At 45.1% G+C, this 16812-nt stretch overlaps 1 protein-coding gene across 6 annotated transcripts in view; it reads left to right on the forward strand.

Moving 5' to 3' along the window:
- Nucleotides 1-14996, forward strand: part of TMEM108 (transmembrane protein 108) — a 163616-nt gene extending 148620 nt beyond the window's left edge. For 4 of the 6 annotated variants that reach the window (XM_036378907.2, XM_036378905.2, XM_036378906.1 and 1 more), the window contains 3 exons: nucleotides 3213-4325; nucleotides 13101-13255; nucleotides 14651-14996. In XM_036378907.2, the coding sequence (XP_036234800.1) occupies nucleotides 3213-4325; nucleotides 13101-13255; nucleotides 14651-14773 (1391 nt within the window). In that variant the 3' untranslated portion in view covers nucleotides 14774-14996. Of the gene's footprint in view, nucleotides 1-2728; nucleotides 3122-3212; nucleotides 4367-13100; nucleotides 13256-14650 lie in introns of those variants that run through there. The other 2 variants (XM_054517173.1, XM_036378909.1) reach the window with 2 other exon arrangements.
- Nucleotides 14997-16812: the final 1816 nt, after the last annotated feature.

Raw genomic sequence — 16812 nt, forward strand, 5'->3', positions numbered from 1 at the left:
TCACAGGTTCTGGAAAAGTCCATTTCTGGGACAAATGCCTCCTGTGCCTGAGTACAGAAATTTAGAATATCATTTTCCCAGGCTTAAGCCAAAGTTGCCAATAAGGGCAGTCCAGTATCAGGGAATTCAGTAAGAACCCCACTTTGTAAGACTTTGCCTGTCCTTAATGATAGAAAAGTAAGTGGGAGCTCTAGGCAATCAAGTGACTGCAAATCCAGACAGAGCATGCTTGGGTGATGATGCAGAGCATCTAAAAATACCATTTCCAGCTTTACTTTTGCTTTCCAGCAAATTAATTCTACTTAGCAGGGCCAACAAAACCCACTGTGAAGTCCTTATCATCAGCTGTTCCTCTCTAAATATACAGCACTGGCTATTTTTACAATTATCTGCTAAGCTGAATATTTTTCCAGAAGTTAGGGGCACAGATTAGCTCTGGTGGTTACTGAAGGAATTACTGTGGGCCATCCAACCAGCAGAAAAAAATGTCCTAAACAGTTGTAGCTTATTGGGTCACAGTGGCTCTGCAGAGGCTTTTAAAGCAAGAGTGGCAGATGAGTAAAACCTGACTGCCACAACCTGGGATGGCCAAATGCCATGGGAGTTATTGTTTATTGTCAGATAAATTACTATGTAGTATTTCCTATAAATATTTATTCATACTTTACAAGCCACCTAAAGGTACGAGCTAAATGCATCTGGTTTCCCATGCTGATGTGCGGTGACCTGCTACCACAACAGACTGCCCCAGAGAGACAATAAATGTTTATAGGGGCAAGCCTCAGATTTATCAGTATTTCAAGAAGTGGAGATGGGTATTAGGCGGGTTTTCAGCAAAAGATCAGGGTTTCTAACCCCAGGGCACGATATGTAGAAGAGCTGACAAGTTCTTTATTCTTTCAGGAATATCCTGGACAAAAACATTGATCCAATGGTGATGGGGTTTTTGTGTATGTGAGGTGTGAGAGAAGGTAGTTACACAAAGAACATCCAAAAGTTTTAATAGGCATTACTATCATTATAATCTAGTATCTCATAATATCTGCAAACGCACTTTATCTTGTGTGCTCAGAACAGCAGGCCCAAAGTTTCCTGCACCATTATCTCCACACACCAAATCCAAAATAAATCATCATCCTTTCCTCTTTGAATTTGTTCTGTGGCAGCAACTTGTCTTGGCATGAAATATTAGCCATATGGACACTAGAATATCTGCTTTGACCTTGACCTCAGAATAAGCACTGCCAAATATGTGAGGATAACTCCTGCCTTTTATTTCCAAGAGTGATGCTCCATGGGTACAGCCCGATCTGCTCTCCTGGTTGCATCTCAGTGTAGAGAATTCATGCGTTTTAATTTGAATAGGTGTTCTGCAAAGAGCATATTGTCTGTGGCTGGCTAGGAACTGGGAAGCAGTATCTCAGATGATGGTTTATTTGGCAGAGATATTTATTCCAGAAATAAAAAAAAAAAAGAGAGCTAATTTTAGCATCAGGCAGTGGAAAGTGTACTACTTGTAATTGGCTCTCACCATGTTATGCAGTCAGTGTTTTCATCTTCTGGATACTCTTCCAAGTAACAGGAGTCTGCTGGTGGCAAGATGAGCTGAATTTTTTTGGTTGCAGAGCTCTGCGCTTCTCTGATTCAGAAAAGATGGGTAATGATCACAGTAGAACATTTAGCTGGGTAAGAGGAACAGATACTGCTCCTTTGGTGAGTTTTTGCTACATATATTGCAATGATCATGCATGGGTGGGAATGATATTTAGGATTCAGAATAAACTCATTTCATCGCATCTGCATTTGCCCAACATGAAACAGAATCAAGGCCAGCAGACACCTAATCAGAGATCTTCTTTCATTTTCCTAAGTCCCTGTCTTCCTTTGGCCCATAACAGACATTCCCAAGGACTGTAGAACTAAATGGCATAACAACACTCATGGAGAAAGCTGGCCAACTAGGAAGGGTAGAGCAGGGGGCAGGAAGGCACTCCACAGTCCTGGCTGGAAGTTGATCATCACCCAGTTTGGAGTCCTGCAGTTTTGACAAACTCATCTCCCTGATTTGTTAAGACCATGACAATATTTTTCACCTCGACGCTGCTGGTTGAAATCCACTAGCACAGTGCTAATGGTGCCATCTGATGATGCTCAGTGGACTGTGCAAAATGGATTTATTCCATGTGCTTCCTGGTAGGCAGAGATCCACATTACACTCGACAGCTTCAACATATGGAAATGGTGACATGTGATTGATGTGGTCCCTGCAGGTCACGCTAACTCAGGGCGCAATAGCCCTGCATCCTGGGGAGGCTTATGCTATTGCAGCTGCCCACCTCCATTATCTGAAATAGGAATAAATTAAAGAATTGATGTTCCCAGCGGTGTGGATCTGGCACCTTGTGAAAATATATGCAGCACTGAGGGAGGTGGGAGGCAAAATTCACACAATTCAACCCCACAGCCCATATGAGCATAGAACAGGTTACAACCAAGTTTGGTTATGGGTGCGAAGGGCAGTTGTGTTAGATCACAATAATCACAATGTTTTTTAAAATGTCCAGGATAGCTGTGTTTTCTTGTTAATCTTTGACATTTGGAGTGACTAGATTTTCCAAAGTCACTAAGTAAAGCACAGCATGTATAACCCAGGTAGCCCTCTCATCAGACATCCCTTCTTGACCTAATTTTCAGCAAGACCTAAGCAGCTGCTCTTTCAAAAAACAGATTGCTTAATGGCAGCCAAGACTGGAGGCAGCCAAATTTAGGATTTTGCGGCCAAAGGAGTGAGCAGACCAAGGTTTCCCATAATGATATGGACATTCATCTGGACACCTCCTGGCTGCGATGAAAATGAGGACATCTGTTGTTTCTGCCCGTGAAATGTAGGATGCTTTTTAGCTTCTCCAGGGAAATCACCTGCCTATGGCATTTTAAAGCTTCACATGCATCAGTACTGCAAGGTCCTCTCTTTCTTTGCCACAGAAATTCCCTGTAATCTTGCTCATTGCCCTCATGACTGCGGGGTTACCACAGCTCCTGCAGATTTCTCTTCCTACTTTTGCAGAGAACCAGACAAAGTTGGATGTTACCTCTTCTGTCCTTCTGCAGAACATGGAAGGTATTCCTTCCTGCCAGACACACAAGCCATGCTGTCCCCATCCACCGCTTCCTCTCCAGTATCTCAGCTTCTTTTTGTGTTTTTTCCTCAGGTGTTCTACTGATCTTGGCACTGACAGAAGAGCTGGTGTTTTCTGTTCAGGTACTGTCTCCCACTGTCTCCTCCTCTCAGGGCTTCCCGATGAACAATACGACTGTCACAGCCATGGGAACAACACCTCACCACAAAGACCACCACACGGCAGAGCCCCTTCCCACGTCTGCTCAAGCCATGCCCCACCCCATCAGCGTGGTGGAGAAAGCCCCTTCCACCGGGCAAGAGCGAGAGAGTGGCCCTCGCATCGGCGAGAAGGAAACTTACCATTTGTACAACCAGAGTGCTTTGTACTCAGGACAACCTCGCCCCAAGGGGAAAATATTCCAGGTTTTCAAAGGCAACTTCTCAGAGTCGACAGAGCCTTACCTAAAGACAACCCTGCACTCTCCCTTCCCTACCCTGAGGAGCCCTTTCACAGACCACCCGTTTCAGTCCCAGACCACAGCATCCAGTGATCCAAATGGAATGGGGCTGGCAAGAACTACACACTCAGACCCTTCTCCCCACCGCAACTCCTCGGGAAGCCTTAGGGAAACAGAGCGAGGGGATGGGACCGAGGTAGCAGTGCAGGAGGCAGATTTTGCCACCACAACTGCTGGACCATCAACTGATCCTGAAGCAGTGTCGGTGCCTTTTAAACCCACCCGCTATGGCATGTGGGATATGCTGAGCAAAAACAACTCTTGGGTAACCTTGAATCTCAGTACAAATGTCCCTCTGTTTGCTGGCTCTGGATCTGCTGCAGCAGCAGCTGGTCACTCAGTTCAAACCAGTTTTGACGTCAGCATCTCGTCCTCAGCAGCGGGAGACCCCGAGGGACTGACTCCAACGCAGCACAGCGCGGTGACCAATGCCACGTCACCAGGCAGTGCTCTCTCCTCAGTGCCTGCCACCAGGTTGTCCAGCCCCACCTCCACAGCTGGCTCCACTGCCACCGGGAACTTCCTGAACAGACTGGTTCCTGCCGGGACCTGGAAACCAGGTGTGCAAGGAAACATCTCCCATGTCACCGAGGGGGACAAACCCCAGCACAGAGCAACCATCTGTCTCAGCAAGATGGACATTGCCTGGATCATTCTGGCTATCAGTGTCCCTATATCCTCATGTTGTAAGTTAATTGTCACTTTATTTTGCTTTCTCTTTCCTTAATATTCAGATTTCGGCCTACGATTCAAGGACTAGCTGGAGGCCTAACAGAGGCAGGTCAGCTTGGGATGGATGAGATGCACAGGCATCACATTCACTGACCAGAGTGTTTAACTTCAAAATTCAGAACTGAAATGTTACAGTCAAAGCATACTCACTCTATTGCTATTAAAAATCTTATGGAGTAACTCTCCACTTGAGGGTGTAACACTACCCTGAGCACCTCTAGAATGTGAAGCAGCTTTACTCCAAACTGTCTAAGACAGTGATCAAAAACTTGATCAAAGACAATGATTCTTTTAGACAGTAATTCTTTTATCTAGGAACTAGTATTTTCTGTCCTGAAATTGGAATTAAAAAGCCCACTGCTAACCCAAAGGATTAATAACATCTGTAACAACTAATAATTCAGGAAACACCAGTTTTCCAGTGCAATAAAATATTTCATTGCAGGTAGTGCATGAACTATCTCACTTAAAAATCTGATAGCCAAAATGCTGGTTTCCTCAATTTTAATTCCAATTTACAGTTGCCAAGGGAAGAGAAAGAAACCTTGGCCTTCAGACACCTGGAGTCAGCCACCTGCAGGACCAGGGCAGGCTGGGTTTCCAGAGCTGGCTCAGGGTCTTGTTGTTTGATTCAATTACAAAAAGCACATGGGAAAATATGAACAAGCTTGTGAGTGCTTGCCAGGATGTCCCATGCCTAGCTGGGTTGTATCAGCTTGGTGGGACAACATATTCTCTGGAGTCTCACTGTCATGGGGTGCAATTATTCTGAGCTGTCTGGAGTGAAACAAAACCAAACTTTTCCCAGCCTTTGCTGCCTGAGGAAACATAAAGGAGTAGCAGCCAACAACACTGAGTATTAATGCTGTTATTTATGGCTATGAGCTGTACTGAGGACAAGGCTAGATGAGCTGCCTGAGCCAGTCTGACACACAGCTTACTCCAGCCAAACAGGACAGTGCTGCTCTCTCCTGCTCTTTCTGATGTGCAGGCATATGATCCTGCCCCTCTTCTTCTGCCTGGGCCTGACTTTTCACCTCCTGAGACACTTTCAGATTGTTAAAGTGGCAAAAATGTACTCACTTTACTCTTTGGTACTTTCTGTCCACCCAGTGAGCTGAATCAGCTCCCCACAGAGTCAGAGTATGAGACCCAGAAAGGATGAGGTTGCAGGAATGCAGACCTGGAGAGGGGACCATACTAATCCTTTCAGCAGCTGCAAATTATTGGATTGGGTCAGCATATTTGTTAGATTCACACCCCTGGGACCATCAATTCTGCTATTGCCAACGTGGTTAAAACCACAAGTAAGAACAAATCTTAAAGGCTAAAAGATGGGCAATCAAAGAGAAACCAAAGCAGAATTTGCATGTGCATTTCTGTGCAAGATGGAAAGGAGAAACTGGCACGTAGCAAGCACGTGGTCAGAAGCAGTAATATTTGATGATTTGATGAATGATGCCTTGTCTGTCCATCAATAGAATTAAGGATCAAAGAAATTCTTCCAAGAATTACATTTTGGGTCAATATCAAGAAAGAAAGCTGAACTGGATAGAAAGCATCTAAATACAAAATAAGAAGTGTAAAACCATACAACACAAGCGTGGGAGGTATAGCCAGTGGGTAAACTGGTCTCTGCGTGCAGAGTGCCATAAATGAGCTGAATAATAATAATAATAGCGATAACAATAGTAATAATAATATGAGAGGTCTGATAGCAGGAGTGCTAACCCACTGTTCATTAAATAGAGGTGTTAGCACTTTTCTTCTTTTCATTTGTGCCATGTGTTCATGTGACTGCCTATTCTGGTTCTTGTATTCATAAGCTACATTTAAAAAAAAAAAGTTAAATGCTATTTTGAAAGTTATCTGTATCGGCTCTAATACAACTGAATGTTTAAATAATTCAAGTATTTAAGTCTGAGGATGGCCTTCATTGGGATGCCCCTTTTAAAATCCGGGAATTCTCGGATGTATTTCAGAGCCGAACGGAACGGCAGGCAGGCATTTAAATGGTATTTTTGGGGGTGATGTGGCTTTAGATCTAGGAAGTCGATTCCATCCGCGGGTTTGGCTGCCTGAAGCGTGTCCCGCACTGGCTGGGCGCTTTGCTGCGTGCGCGGTGCGCGGCGCGAAGGGGACTGTCGCCACCTCCCGGGCACAAGCGGGGCACAGCCGGCCCTCGGGAGAAGCATGAAGAACGGATATTTGGGGTTCATTTCGCCTTCAAACAGAGAAGAAGTTTTCCAAGGGAGGTCCTCTCCGTTGTTGTAGGCACGGATTGGGAAAAAAATATTGAATATTGTCGTGCTCCTGCCTTGGGGTGCTGAAAGGCTATAGAGGCACAATCCCGTGCTGTTAAATAGCTGAGCTGCCTTAGGAGGGATCAAGCCACAGGGGAAGTCACTGAGGACCCCTTACTGCCGTGGGCTGGTGGCTCTGTGCTCAGGCTGGCACCTTCAGGACCAGGCAGAGAGACAGCCTCAAGGCAGGGAAGTTAGCTGCACACCCTGGAAAAACAGGGAAAGAGGTGAGGACAGGCAACCCAGAGCCTGTGCATGAGGCTGCAGAGCTGCAGGAATCCAATTAACTCAGCTCCCTTGTCCTGCTAATGAGAGGTGCCCGGAGCCAAGCCAGCTCGCTGACCTCCTGTTTTCCCAGAGCCTTTGAAGAGCTGTGCAGTGACCAGAGCATCTCTCCTCTGCCAGGAGCCCTTGTGTCTTTCCATATAATCTCTCCTCTGTGTGAAGAGTTACAAGGAGGCTGGAAAAGCTTTCTTTGGAGGGCTTCTGGGCACAGCTTGTGCTACCCAAAAATCCTTGGAAGGGAAAACATATCACGATTCTGCAAAGATATCTCTGTCCCTCTCTGATCCCTACACGCTGCTTGCTGTCACATGTCTAGTGACAGGAACCTGTTACATGAAAACCTCTGGGCATTTGAGCTTCTGTAGCTGGGGAAGTGACTTGCTAGAAGGCAACCAAAGGAGCCTTTAGCTCCTCATCCCCACTGGAGGAAGTGCTTGGGATGCAGCACTTCTCCTCGCAGAGGACAGACCCTGCTGAGGTTTCCTTGCTGGCCCATCCCTGCTGTGGGGATTTGAACCAAAGGGCAGGAAGCAGCAGTGTTTGTTCAGCAGCACTGTGCCCTGACATCTGAGCCCCCCTGAGGACTGGCAGGTCCCACCAGCCGTGCTGGTGGCACAGCTGAGGGGCTGGAACACAAGCCTGAAGATCTGTGCCTCAAGAACTCCTCTGCTTAGATAAGAGCTGGGATTTGGCCTCCCACCCTTACAATTCATACTTCTTTACAGATGCACAGATTTATGAGTCCCACTGAAATCCCTGAAGCTGCTAGCCAGAAGAATGATGCTTTGAGTAGGAATGCACAAGCCATGTCTGCTGCGTGACATCTTTTGGCAGCTCAGTTTCATGGTATAAATAATGAGAGTAATGTTGCTAATGCCATGGGAGGGCTGTAAAATGAAGGATTCTGTACCATTCCCTTTCCCAGAATAGCAAAATCATATATAACAGTGATGTCATTATTTTCTTCATGTCACAGTTTGAGTTGGGTTTGCAGTGTCCTTCAGGCAGCCTTGAACATTTTTGTGCACGTGCTGTTGTACATGTGTAGGTGCCTCTTTCTGCAATGCAGAACAAGAACAACATGAGCTCATTTTAAAACTCACTGTTCCAGTCCTTGGGCTCCTGGTTCTTGCGTCACTGGAACCACAGAATGACACAATAAAATGTGGGAGAACGGGAGCTTGCAGATCAGATGCACAGGAGTCAATTTATCCAGTCAGTTCTGCTGACACAGGAGAACATGGGAGGAAAACTGAGCCTCTCAGCACAGGCATCAGCAGAACTCAGAGGATATGTGAAGAATTGCCTTGGGCCTAACCTCACTTAGCTCACATTTCATGCACTGGAATGCTTTCCAAAATTACCTCACTCACCTTCTCCATCACAAAACCTATGCTTGCTTTCCAGTCAGAAGCAAGAGAGATCCCAAACCCTGAGCCTAATCCCCAGGTGTGAGCTCAGGCTGAGCTAGAGTGACTCCTGTCTCCAGATGTAAACAGCTGTAGTCAATAACCAAATCCATCCTGATACCTTTATCACAGCTAAGTATGTGCTGCTACATGTAGGAAACCAGGGAAATAGGAAAAAATAAGGAAAAAGCATTTTTAGTCATTGAAGGAAGGGTTCTTTAAACTTAGCTTATGTTGTGATCTGCAGGCATAAGAAAAAGTAAATGAAGATGCTTCACCCTGAATATTGCATGACTTTTAAGTGCTTACAATTTCAGGTCTGTTAGCACAGTGTTTTGTGTGGGGGCTGGAAAGTGGGGGAAGGGAGTATGCAGCTGTGTAAGATTGGTAAAATATTTTAGTGAGTTGAAGGGAAAGACTGTCAGAAAACTTTAGGGAATTGGTATGATCTCATTACACTGCATTAATGAAGCTGGATTGAATGTGGTATATAATCATAGTGGGTTAGATTAAAAAAAAATCAGAAGATTAGAAAAGAGACATGGAATGAGGAGTGGAGAAATGCAACGTAATTCCATTTGTGCCATGATGTAGCACAAAAAGAGGCTGAGGCCTACACATATAGGAAGATTTCTGAAGCATAGTGGAAGTTTTTAATAAAAAAGGCAAAAGAACATGGAGGAAGTGATGGTTGGAGGTGAAAGTATTTCAACAAGAGTAATGTGAGCATGTCCCCACAATGGACATTAAACATTGAAACAAAATTTGTGGGAATGGGATGGACATCTGGTCACTCTGTATCTTTAAATAAAGCTGAGTATTTTCCTATGAGATGTGCTGTATCTTAAATATAGATTATGTTAAAGGTAACAGGTGAAAGTCTCCTGGTGTGCAGGTGCTAGATGGGTGAGACTAGGTGATGGACATGTTCCCACCAGCCTAGAAACTTGTAAATCTGTGAGAATCTTGTTTCTCCAATTTGTGGGATGTTTTATGTCATAGATGGGGGCGCAGATAATGCAGATGTAACTTGCCCTATGGCCAGATAATATCCAGTGTCAGAGATGGAGCTCATCAGCAGCTCACCCCCTTAACACATGAAAAGACATGGGTTAGAAATGCTTCCAGAATCCCCGAACCTCCAGAGACCTCTGATAATTCCTAACATTGTCACAGTCTCTGTACAAGGGACTTCAGGCTGACACAGGGACAACACTGACATGTCCTTCTCATGGCACTCGCTGTTGAGCAGGCAGAGGGAAGTTAGGTGAGATTTTCTGACTCCCAGAAAGCAACCAGAGGATTGCTTGAAAACCAGGGAAGAGTTAACCACATAATATACCAGGATAGATAGCAGGGTGGTGCAGCTACTAGCTCTCTCTTCACCTCTGTTGTCATTACTGCCATTTGTGCCTTCCAAAACATCTCTGCCCTCTGTGTATTTCATCCACCTAAGATGGCCTCCCTGGCCATCAGAGTTGTCTGTCTGGAAGAGTTTTTCTGTAACACATGTCATTCTAATAATGGGAACAAAAGGATATCTAGGAATATAAAAGCTGTACCCTGGTCTTAGTGATCTGGAAGTGAGATGTCCTATGTTGGCTACATTAATTTCACTTAAATATGCCCCAAATATGGCATGTTACGTGGTAGATGTGGCACTTAGTGCTGTCACTTAGTGGTGGATCTGGCAGTGTTAAGTTAATGGCTGGACTCAACATTCCTTAAAGTCTTTTCCAACTTATGATTCTGTGAAAAAGGCAGTTAATATAAGATGAAGAGGGACTAGCCCATTCCAGCCTTGCTGTCCTCACTCACCCTCTTAAATGAGGTCTCCTCTGCTTTGAATTGGGGCAGCTTAGGTAGACATCCTTCTGCTGAAATACATATTTGTGGAAGCTCAGGAACCCATTTTCCATGCTCTTCCATCCATTTTCTTGTGTGTGCACCACAGTTGGAGGCCAAGAGTGTAATTAAGAGAGGGAGAATTATTGCTGTATATATCTACACATGGCAAGGCCATTTCCTGCTGGAAGAAGCTGGCATCTCTCTCAGCTCAGTGTCACTGGCTTTCCAGGCCCTGAACCCCAAATCTGATACTTCTCTGTCAGCAACCACAATATTTTATAAGCTGTAAAACCTCAGGCTTTCAAAAAAATATTTGCACAGAGCTGACTTTACTGGGGCTCTCACATCCTCAGGCACCTTCAGAAATGCTCTGTGCCTTAGGGATGGATCTCTTGTTGCTGGAGTACTGAAAAGGACTGTTTGCTCTCACCAGCAGTGGTGAGGACTAAATGCAAGTCCTGCATCACTTTCTAATCTGCCCAAGCCTGCAGGCTGGGCTGGGACATAGAGAGGGCAGCAGCCAAAGTAGGGATAAAAGGTTCAGCCCTTCACGAGGACAGGCATTTCCCCAGGCAGGGAGAGCAGTTCTGGGGGGCCATGAGGTGCAGCAGCAGGATTCAGACTATTGGGCTGTCAGCAAATGAAGTTGTTAGTGACAGAACTGCCTGAACTGAAAGACATTGATTTTTATTATTATTCTTCTTAATAGTTTATTATCTTTTTTTAAATAGAGCTCTAGCCTTGCACTTTTGTGCCGCTATTTTTATGTGGTAGCTGGGATAAGGAATGAGATCCATGGCACATGGGTAGCTGCAATGTTTGTCAAAACATACATAGCAGCAGTGATCTCTCTGCAGTCTTTTCTTGCCTCTGAGTTATCATTCTAATACATAATTATACCTGTAGCTGAGGAAATAATATATTTTTCTTCTTCATGAATATTTTCTCTCTTCTCTTTAACATGAGGGATTTAGAAATGATAGAAGGAATTTACAGCAGGGCATTTCCTATTTCACGGGTACAAATCAAAGCAAGTAAATGTGCAGCTACCTGTCTGTATAAATCAGGTAGATTACAAACACAACTGGTCAATGAATTCCACAGGTGTAAGGGGAGCAGACAGAGCTCACACATTACAGCTCTGAGCAAACCCTTCTACACACCCCAGCTTCTCCCTGAGCCAGGGCCAGTGGGAGCAGTAAGTCTGCTGCTATGGCTTTGCCTGTCTCTCCTAAAGTAGCCAAGATTACCCATCTGAATGGCAACAGAGATGGATAAACTGAAAGCAATTCCAGAAAATAACACTCAGCCAGCTTTGTGTTCAGCTGCCTGCTGGGAGAGAATTACCTGGGCATTTCTGAGGCCGGGGATTCCTGTGGCCCTGGGACCAGACAGACTCCTGAACATCAGGAATTTCACTTGCTGGTCACTTTATCTTGCCTAGCTGCTCTACTTTAAGTTCAGATATTTCAGATTGTAAAAGCTTAAGTGAGTTCTGAAGGTGAGGAAAAAAAATAACACTCTCAGACATCACCCAATGCCCAGGCAAGTGTGGGGGAACAGGTTACCCTTATCAGTAGATTCCACATCCCACAGCTGATGGAGACAGGCAGGAAAACCCCTGCTCTGGCATTAACACTATCCTCGAAGTGTAAGGTATGTGAGACTGGTGCCACAGGGGATCTCCACACCACCTTACCCCTCTCTCATCCTACTCAGGAACCCATATGTTCCTCTGGCTGGTTGCTGATGTGTTGGAACATGGTCACAAACCAAAATCCAAGTTACAAATAGCAGGCAACAGAGACAGGGATCAGTGGCACTTCAGGACAGAAGCTCTTGGTATGGAAGTCACACAACTGTGGTAATAAAGCCTCTCATTGGGGTTATTATAAAGCAGAGCACTAGGGCTCAGGAGCTCAGTGCCTGGGTAGGGACCGGGTGCCCGAAGCTAGCTCGCTCATGCCAAGGCCACGGGGCTACCATCTAGCAAGCATGGTGATTATCAGCTCTATAGTGATTGCAAGCTCTCAGGATTTCAGCTCTGCTTGCCAGGTAGTGGTGCCCTGGGCTTGAGGCTGCAGCAGACGGAGAGAGAGGAGAAGGAGAAGGCGCAGGCTGTTCCACGAAGATGGCTTTATTTGGGGAGGTCCGTGAAGGGTCTCTGCTCTTCTTCTTTCTCCCCTAATGGGGTACAGTATGCTTCTTTTATAGGGTTGGAAAGGATCCAAGGTTGACCAATGGTAAGGGGTTAACAGGACATTGCCTTATAGGGTTACAGAGATAGGTTAAGGGTGGAGGACAGGGAAACAGGAATTTTCTTTTGCTGTTTCAGCATTCCTCTTGTTCATATTCTCCATGGTGCTTTTCCCAAACTTACGGGGTTTACTACACTGCGGCATTTATGAATTTGCTATTTGAAATAGGACAGGTATCTCTCACTGCCCACTTGCTAATGTGCTCATCACTGCAGCCTCTGAACACACCAGATGCAGAAAAGATTCCCACAGAAGCATCTTAGTCCCTGAGGAATGCCCTCTCTCCTAGAGGGTCTATAAATCCCTTCTTAGGTATTAAATTGCCATCAGTTAAGACAACAAAGCTTTTCATTAATCAGGCAGCCACATCTTGAAGATTATACGCTCACATCAATAAGAGAGCAAAACCAGCATATTCTGCCAAGCCCAAAACCTCATCTGCTTGGCCTAGATTCTGACATAATTGTGTAGGGTTTGCTAGCAGAGAGCTGGGACTGACTGAGACTGAAGCATATGAATGCAGGTGACCAGCCCTCTCCTTAGGTAACATAAAGTACAAATCCATGGTACTGATGAGTCCTTATTGAAAGGAAATAACTAGATTTTTGGCATGTTTCTATTGACAGCAGTTCTGCTGACAGTCTGCTGCATGAGAAGGAAGAAGAAGACATCTAACCCAGAGAACAACCTGAGCTATTGGAATAATGCTATTACCATGGACTACTTCAACAGGCATGCTGTAGAGTTACCAAGAGAGATCCAGTCACTGGAGACTTCCGAGGTACCTCACTTGCAGAGCTGGTGTCTGAAAGCCGTAACTGAAGCCATGCTGGGAGGAGGGGAGAGGAAGTCATATGAATAAAGCCTTGAAATCCCTGTACATGTTCAGGGGAACAGCTTTTAGGGAAGGACTCGCTCCTACACATGTATTAGATGGAATAAACATCTCAGCAAAACTGGATTGCCATCCTATTCCCAGCCACTGCAGATGTGTTCCAAATTGCTGCGTGGTGATGGGTGTTAACCATCTCTTGGTGAATTTGTTCCTGGGTTTCTCTTCCTTGTGAGCCTACAGCCAATGTCAAGCCATGCCATGATGGCTTAAGGAGAGCCCTTTGGGCTGGCTCATTACTGACAGTCAGTCACAGCATAAAAAAAGGAGGCTGGTGGGAGTTAATAAAACAAAGAAATTGTGTACGTTTATGTCTCAAGAGCTGCCTGTAACTTCTCAAACACCGATTCAGGGAATCAGTGTTCCACTACAAAAGTAATCAGAACATCAGCATGTGGGGGAGTGTGGTGATGTGGTGTACACTCATCAGCCTTTACTTAAGGGATCTGACTGGTTTGATGGGATTATTCACACATGAGCAGGTGATCCTACTGACAGAAATTGCAGTAATCCTACAAGAAATCTATTCCCTGGCCTCAGAGACAGAGAATAATTCAGTTCATTTCAAAGATAATTAAAACCTAGAAACAGTGGAGAGTCTGAGTTTATGCTAAAATGATTTTCAGATCAGCTAGCTGACTAACTCATGTGACTAAATTAAAAAAAAAGTTTAGAAAGGAGCCTCTGAGATTTGATTAGACAGTCACAATCACTTCATTAACCTCACTTTGCTGGCAATCATGTTGCTCAAACTGAGACAGGACCTGGTCTGCTTTGCCCAGAATCAAATGTCAGGCCTATTCACATACAGAGTGGTCTTCAAAAGCAGTCCTATTTAAACCTGATCAGAATATGACTGAACTGGGGCATGCTTAGGGGGCTTGGACCCATATGTGTGGCTTTCTAACCATAAAAAGAAGTTGAAAATGCGCCTTTGAGGAGTCAAGCTCAACTGAGAGACAGGAAACAATTGCAATGAGCCAATAAATTGAAAAAAAACAAAAAAGAAATGAAAGAAATGTGAAAGTTCCAAAGGGATTGGAAGTTTGGTGCAGCTGACCTCTGGGTCCCCAGGCTGAGAAAGAATCAGCAGACTCTCAGAGGAACCTTTCACTCACAGCTCCTCCTGCCTGACAAAGGGAAAAACCAGCTCACCAAACCCGGCTCTCCAGAGTCACAGCCCACAACATTCAGGCACCTTTGGGGGACTGGGAAGAATGCCCTGTGTGCCCGTGGAGGGTGAAGGGTGAGAAGTGCTCAATCTGTGTCTTTGTTTTTCCCCAGGACCACCTGTCGGAGCCGCGCTCCCCGGCCAACGGCGACTACCGGGACAGCGGGATGGTCCTGGTGAACCCCTTCTGTCAGGAAACGCTGTTCGTGGGACACGAGCAAGTCTCTGAAATATGACCCCACAGCTGCCCCCAGTCTGCAGTTTCATCTCTACCGTCTCCAAATTATAAATAAATATATATATATTATAAATATAACCTTTGTGTAACCCTGAACTACAAGAAATGTTTTCAGCTTTTCTTTTGTCCCTCAGAATTGTCAGCCCCTTTTTTATAAGTGTGGTAAAACTTTACAGAACAAACTGTGGCTTTATAAAATAAAGGTATTTCTAAGCAAAACATCTGTCAAGTGGACTGTATCCTTTCTGTGACTCCAGTACTGCCTGAACACCAAGTGAGATGAGCCCTTTACTGTCCCACTTCCAGTGTGAGCTCCAAAACTCTTTTATACTAGCAAGGACAAGAATGGCTCTTTTTTCCTGCATAAGTGTTTTAACCACACTACACATTGGACTTACAGCTGCTACACTTCAGCCCAATAAGCCTAGAATTATTTCCTGAGGATCAAACAGCCTCAAAAGAAGGCATGTAGAGTGCTCCCTTCAGAGGAACAGAAAATTCCTTTCAATTTATCAAAAATCTTGCAATCTGGTGACTAGGGACTCCCACCAATTGAATGCTGTGGCTTTGACCACATTTCCATTTCCCCACTGTTTTATTTTTCTTGTGTGTTTAGACTGCTGGTGCCACTGAATCAAGTTTCCTCATACCCTCTTCTCCTCTCTGGGACTTTCCTTCCCCATTAGGAAGGAAAACACAGCATTTTGGAGCAAAATGGCAATTCTTTCCTACCCTGTTAAGTGCTAGATTGCAGACTCTAACAGTGTTAGGGGAATAGTAAGGGTGAACAAAGCTTAAATGATGGATTAAAAATAGATTGCTGCAAGGCGAGATTAATACAGAACATGGAATGACTTGGCCCAGATTGATGCTCTCTCTTTGAGTTACCCAGAACTGTTACTGTGGGACCAATTCTGTTTTGCTTCTCAAATTGCTTTTTTATACCATTCAGCAAGTGAAATGGCTTCTGTCCTTTGAAGTCTTGTCCTCCTTCTCCCCACCTCTGGCCACCAGTTCTGCTGGACAGTGTTCTGCTTTCACTCCTCACTTCATCAGGAGCAGGCTGTGAGGGGCAGTTTAGCCTCTGCTCCAGCTGGCTGCTCCCTGCCACTGGCTGCTCAGGTTTAATGCTTGGCTGCATGAAAGGGAAGTTTCAGCAGGACAGGGTTAGTGTAGCATCATTAACCATATGCCTTGTTCAAGGTGAGCCACAGCTGGTACTAGAAAAGAGATTTACAGCAGCGGCACATCTGCTCCAGCTGTGCCCACATGCCGACAGTGCCCCAGTGGCTGCTGTTGGTCAGAGCAACATGACAGCTTTACTAAATGATGGCTGGAGTCAGACCCAGACTTGGCTCAGGGGGCCACAGAGGCCTCATTGCTCCTTCTTTCTCTCCCATCCCACACATGCACTTCTGCTGTGCCGAGGCACAAACCTGAATGTGGACTACAGGCTTCCGGAAACAGGAAGATTGTAATGTTACAGGGACTCTCGTGGGTATTTGTTTCTCTGCTCAGCATCAGAGAGTAATGCAGGGCTTTCTCATGAGGTGATGGGGCAGGCAGGATGATAAGGCTCTCTATGGACATGGATGGGCACTTTGGGAATAGATCTTTTCACCATGGGATAAATGCTGTGCAATACGATACCTGTGACCCTCATGATCAATTACTAAACAACCTCCTAGAAACCACTGTTTGACAGGAGAGTAAAAATTCCCTAAGGGTATTGCCAAGACCAAAAGCAATCCCTCAAGGATCTTTGTTTTTATTTTAAGAGGGAGGTGGACAGAGGGAATAAGGTTACAAAAAACTAAATTCAGATCTTTGAAAACAGCCCCCATATTATTACATTTGTTTTCTGTACATGGTATTACTTTTGCAAGGGAGATTTTCTAATTAGACTCAGAGCAACTACACTGAAAATACTGTGTAAGAAATACTGGAGGATGCTTCCCACTTAACCAGCACAGTTTGTTTGGTAATCTAAAGGCAGAATACCTAAACTAGCCAAAAGTATTTGCAAAGCTGAGAAAC

This window comes from Molothrus ater, chromosome 1, assembly GCF_012460135.2.
Source record: "Molothrus ater isolate BHLD 08-10-18 breed brown headed cowbird chromosome 1, BPBGC_Mater_1.1, whole genome shotgun sequence".
In the NCBI taxonomy this organism is placed as follows: Eukaryota; Metazoa; Chordata; class Aves; order Passeriformes; family Icteridae; genus Molothrus; species Molothrus ater.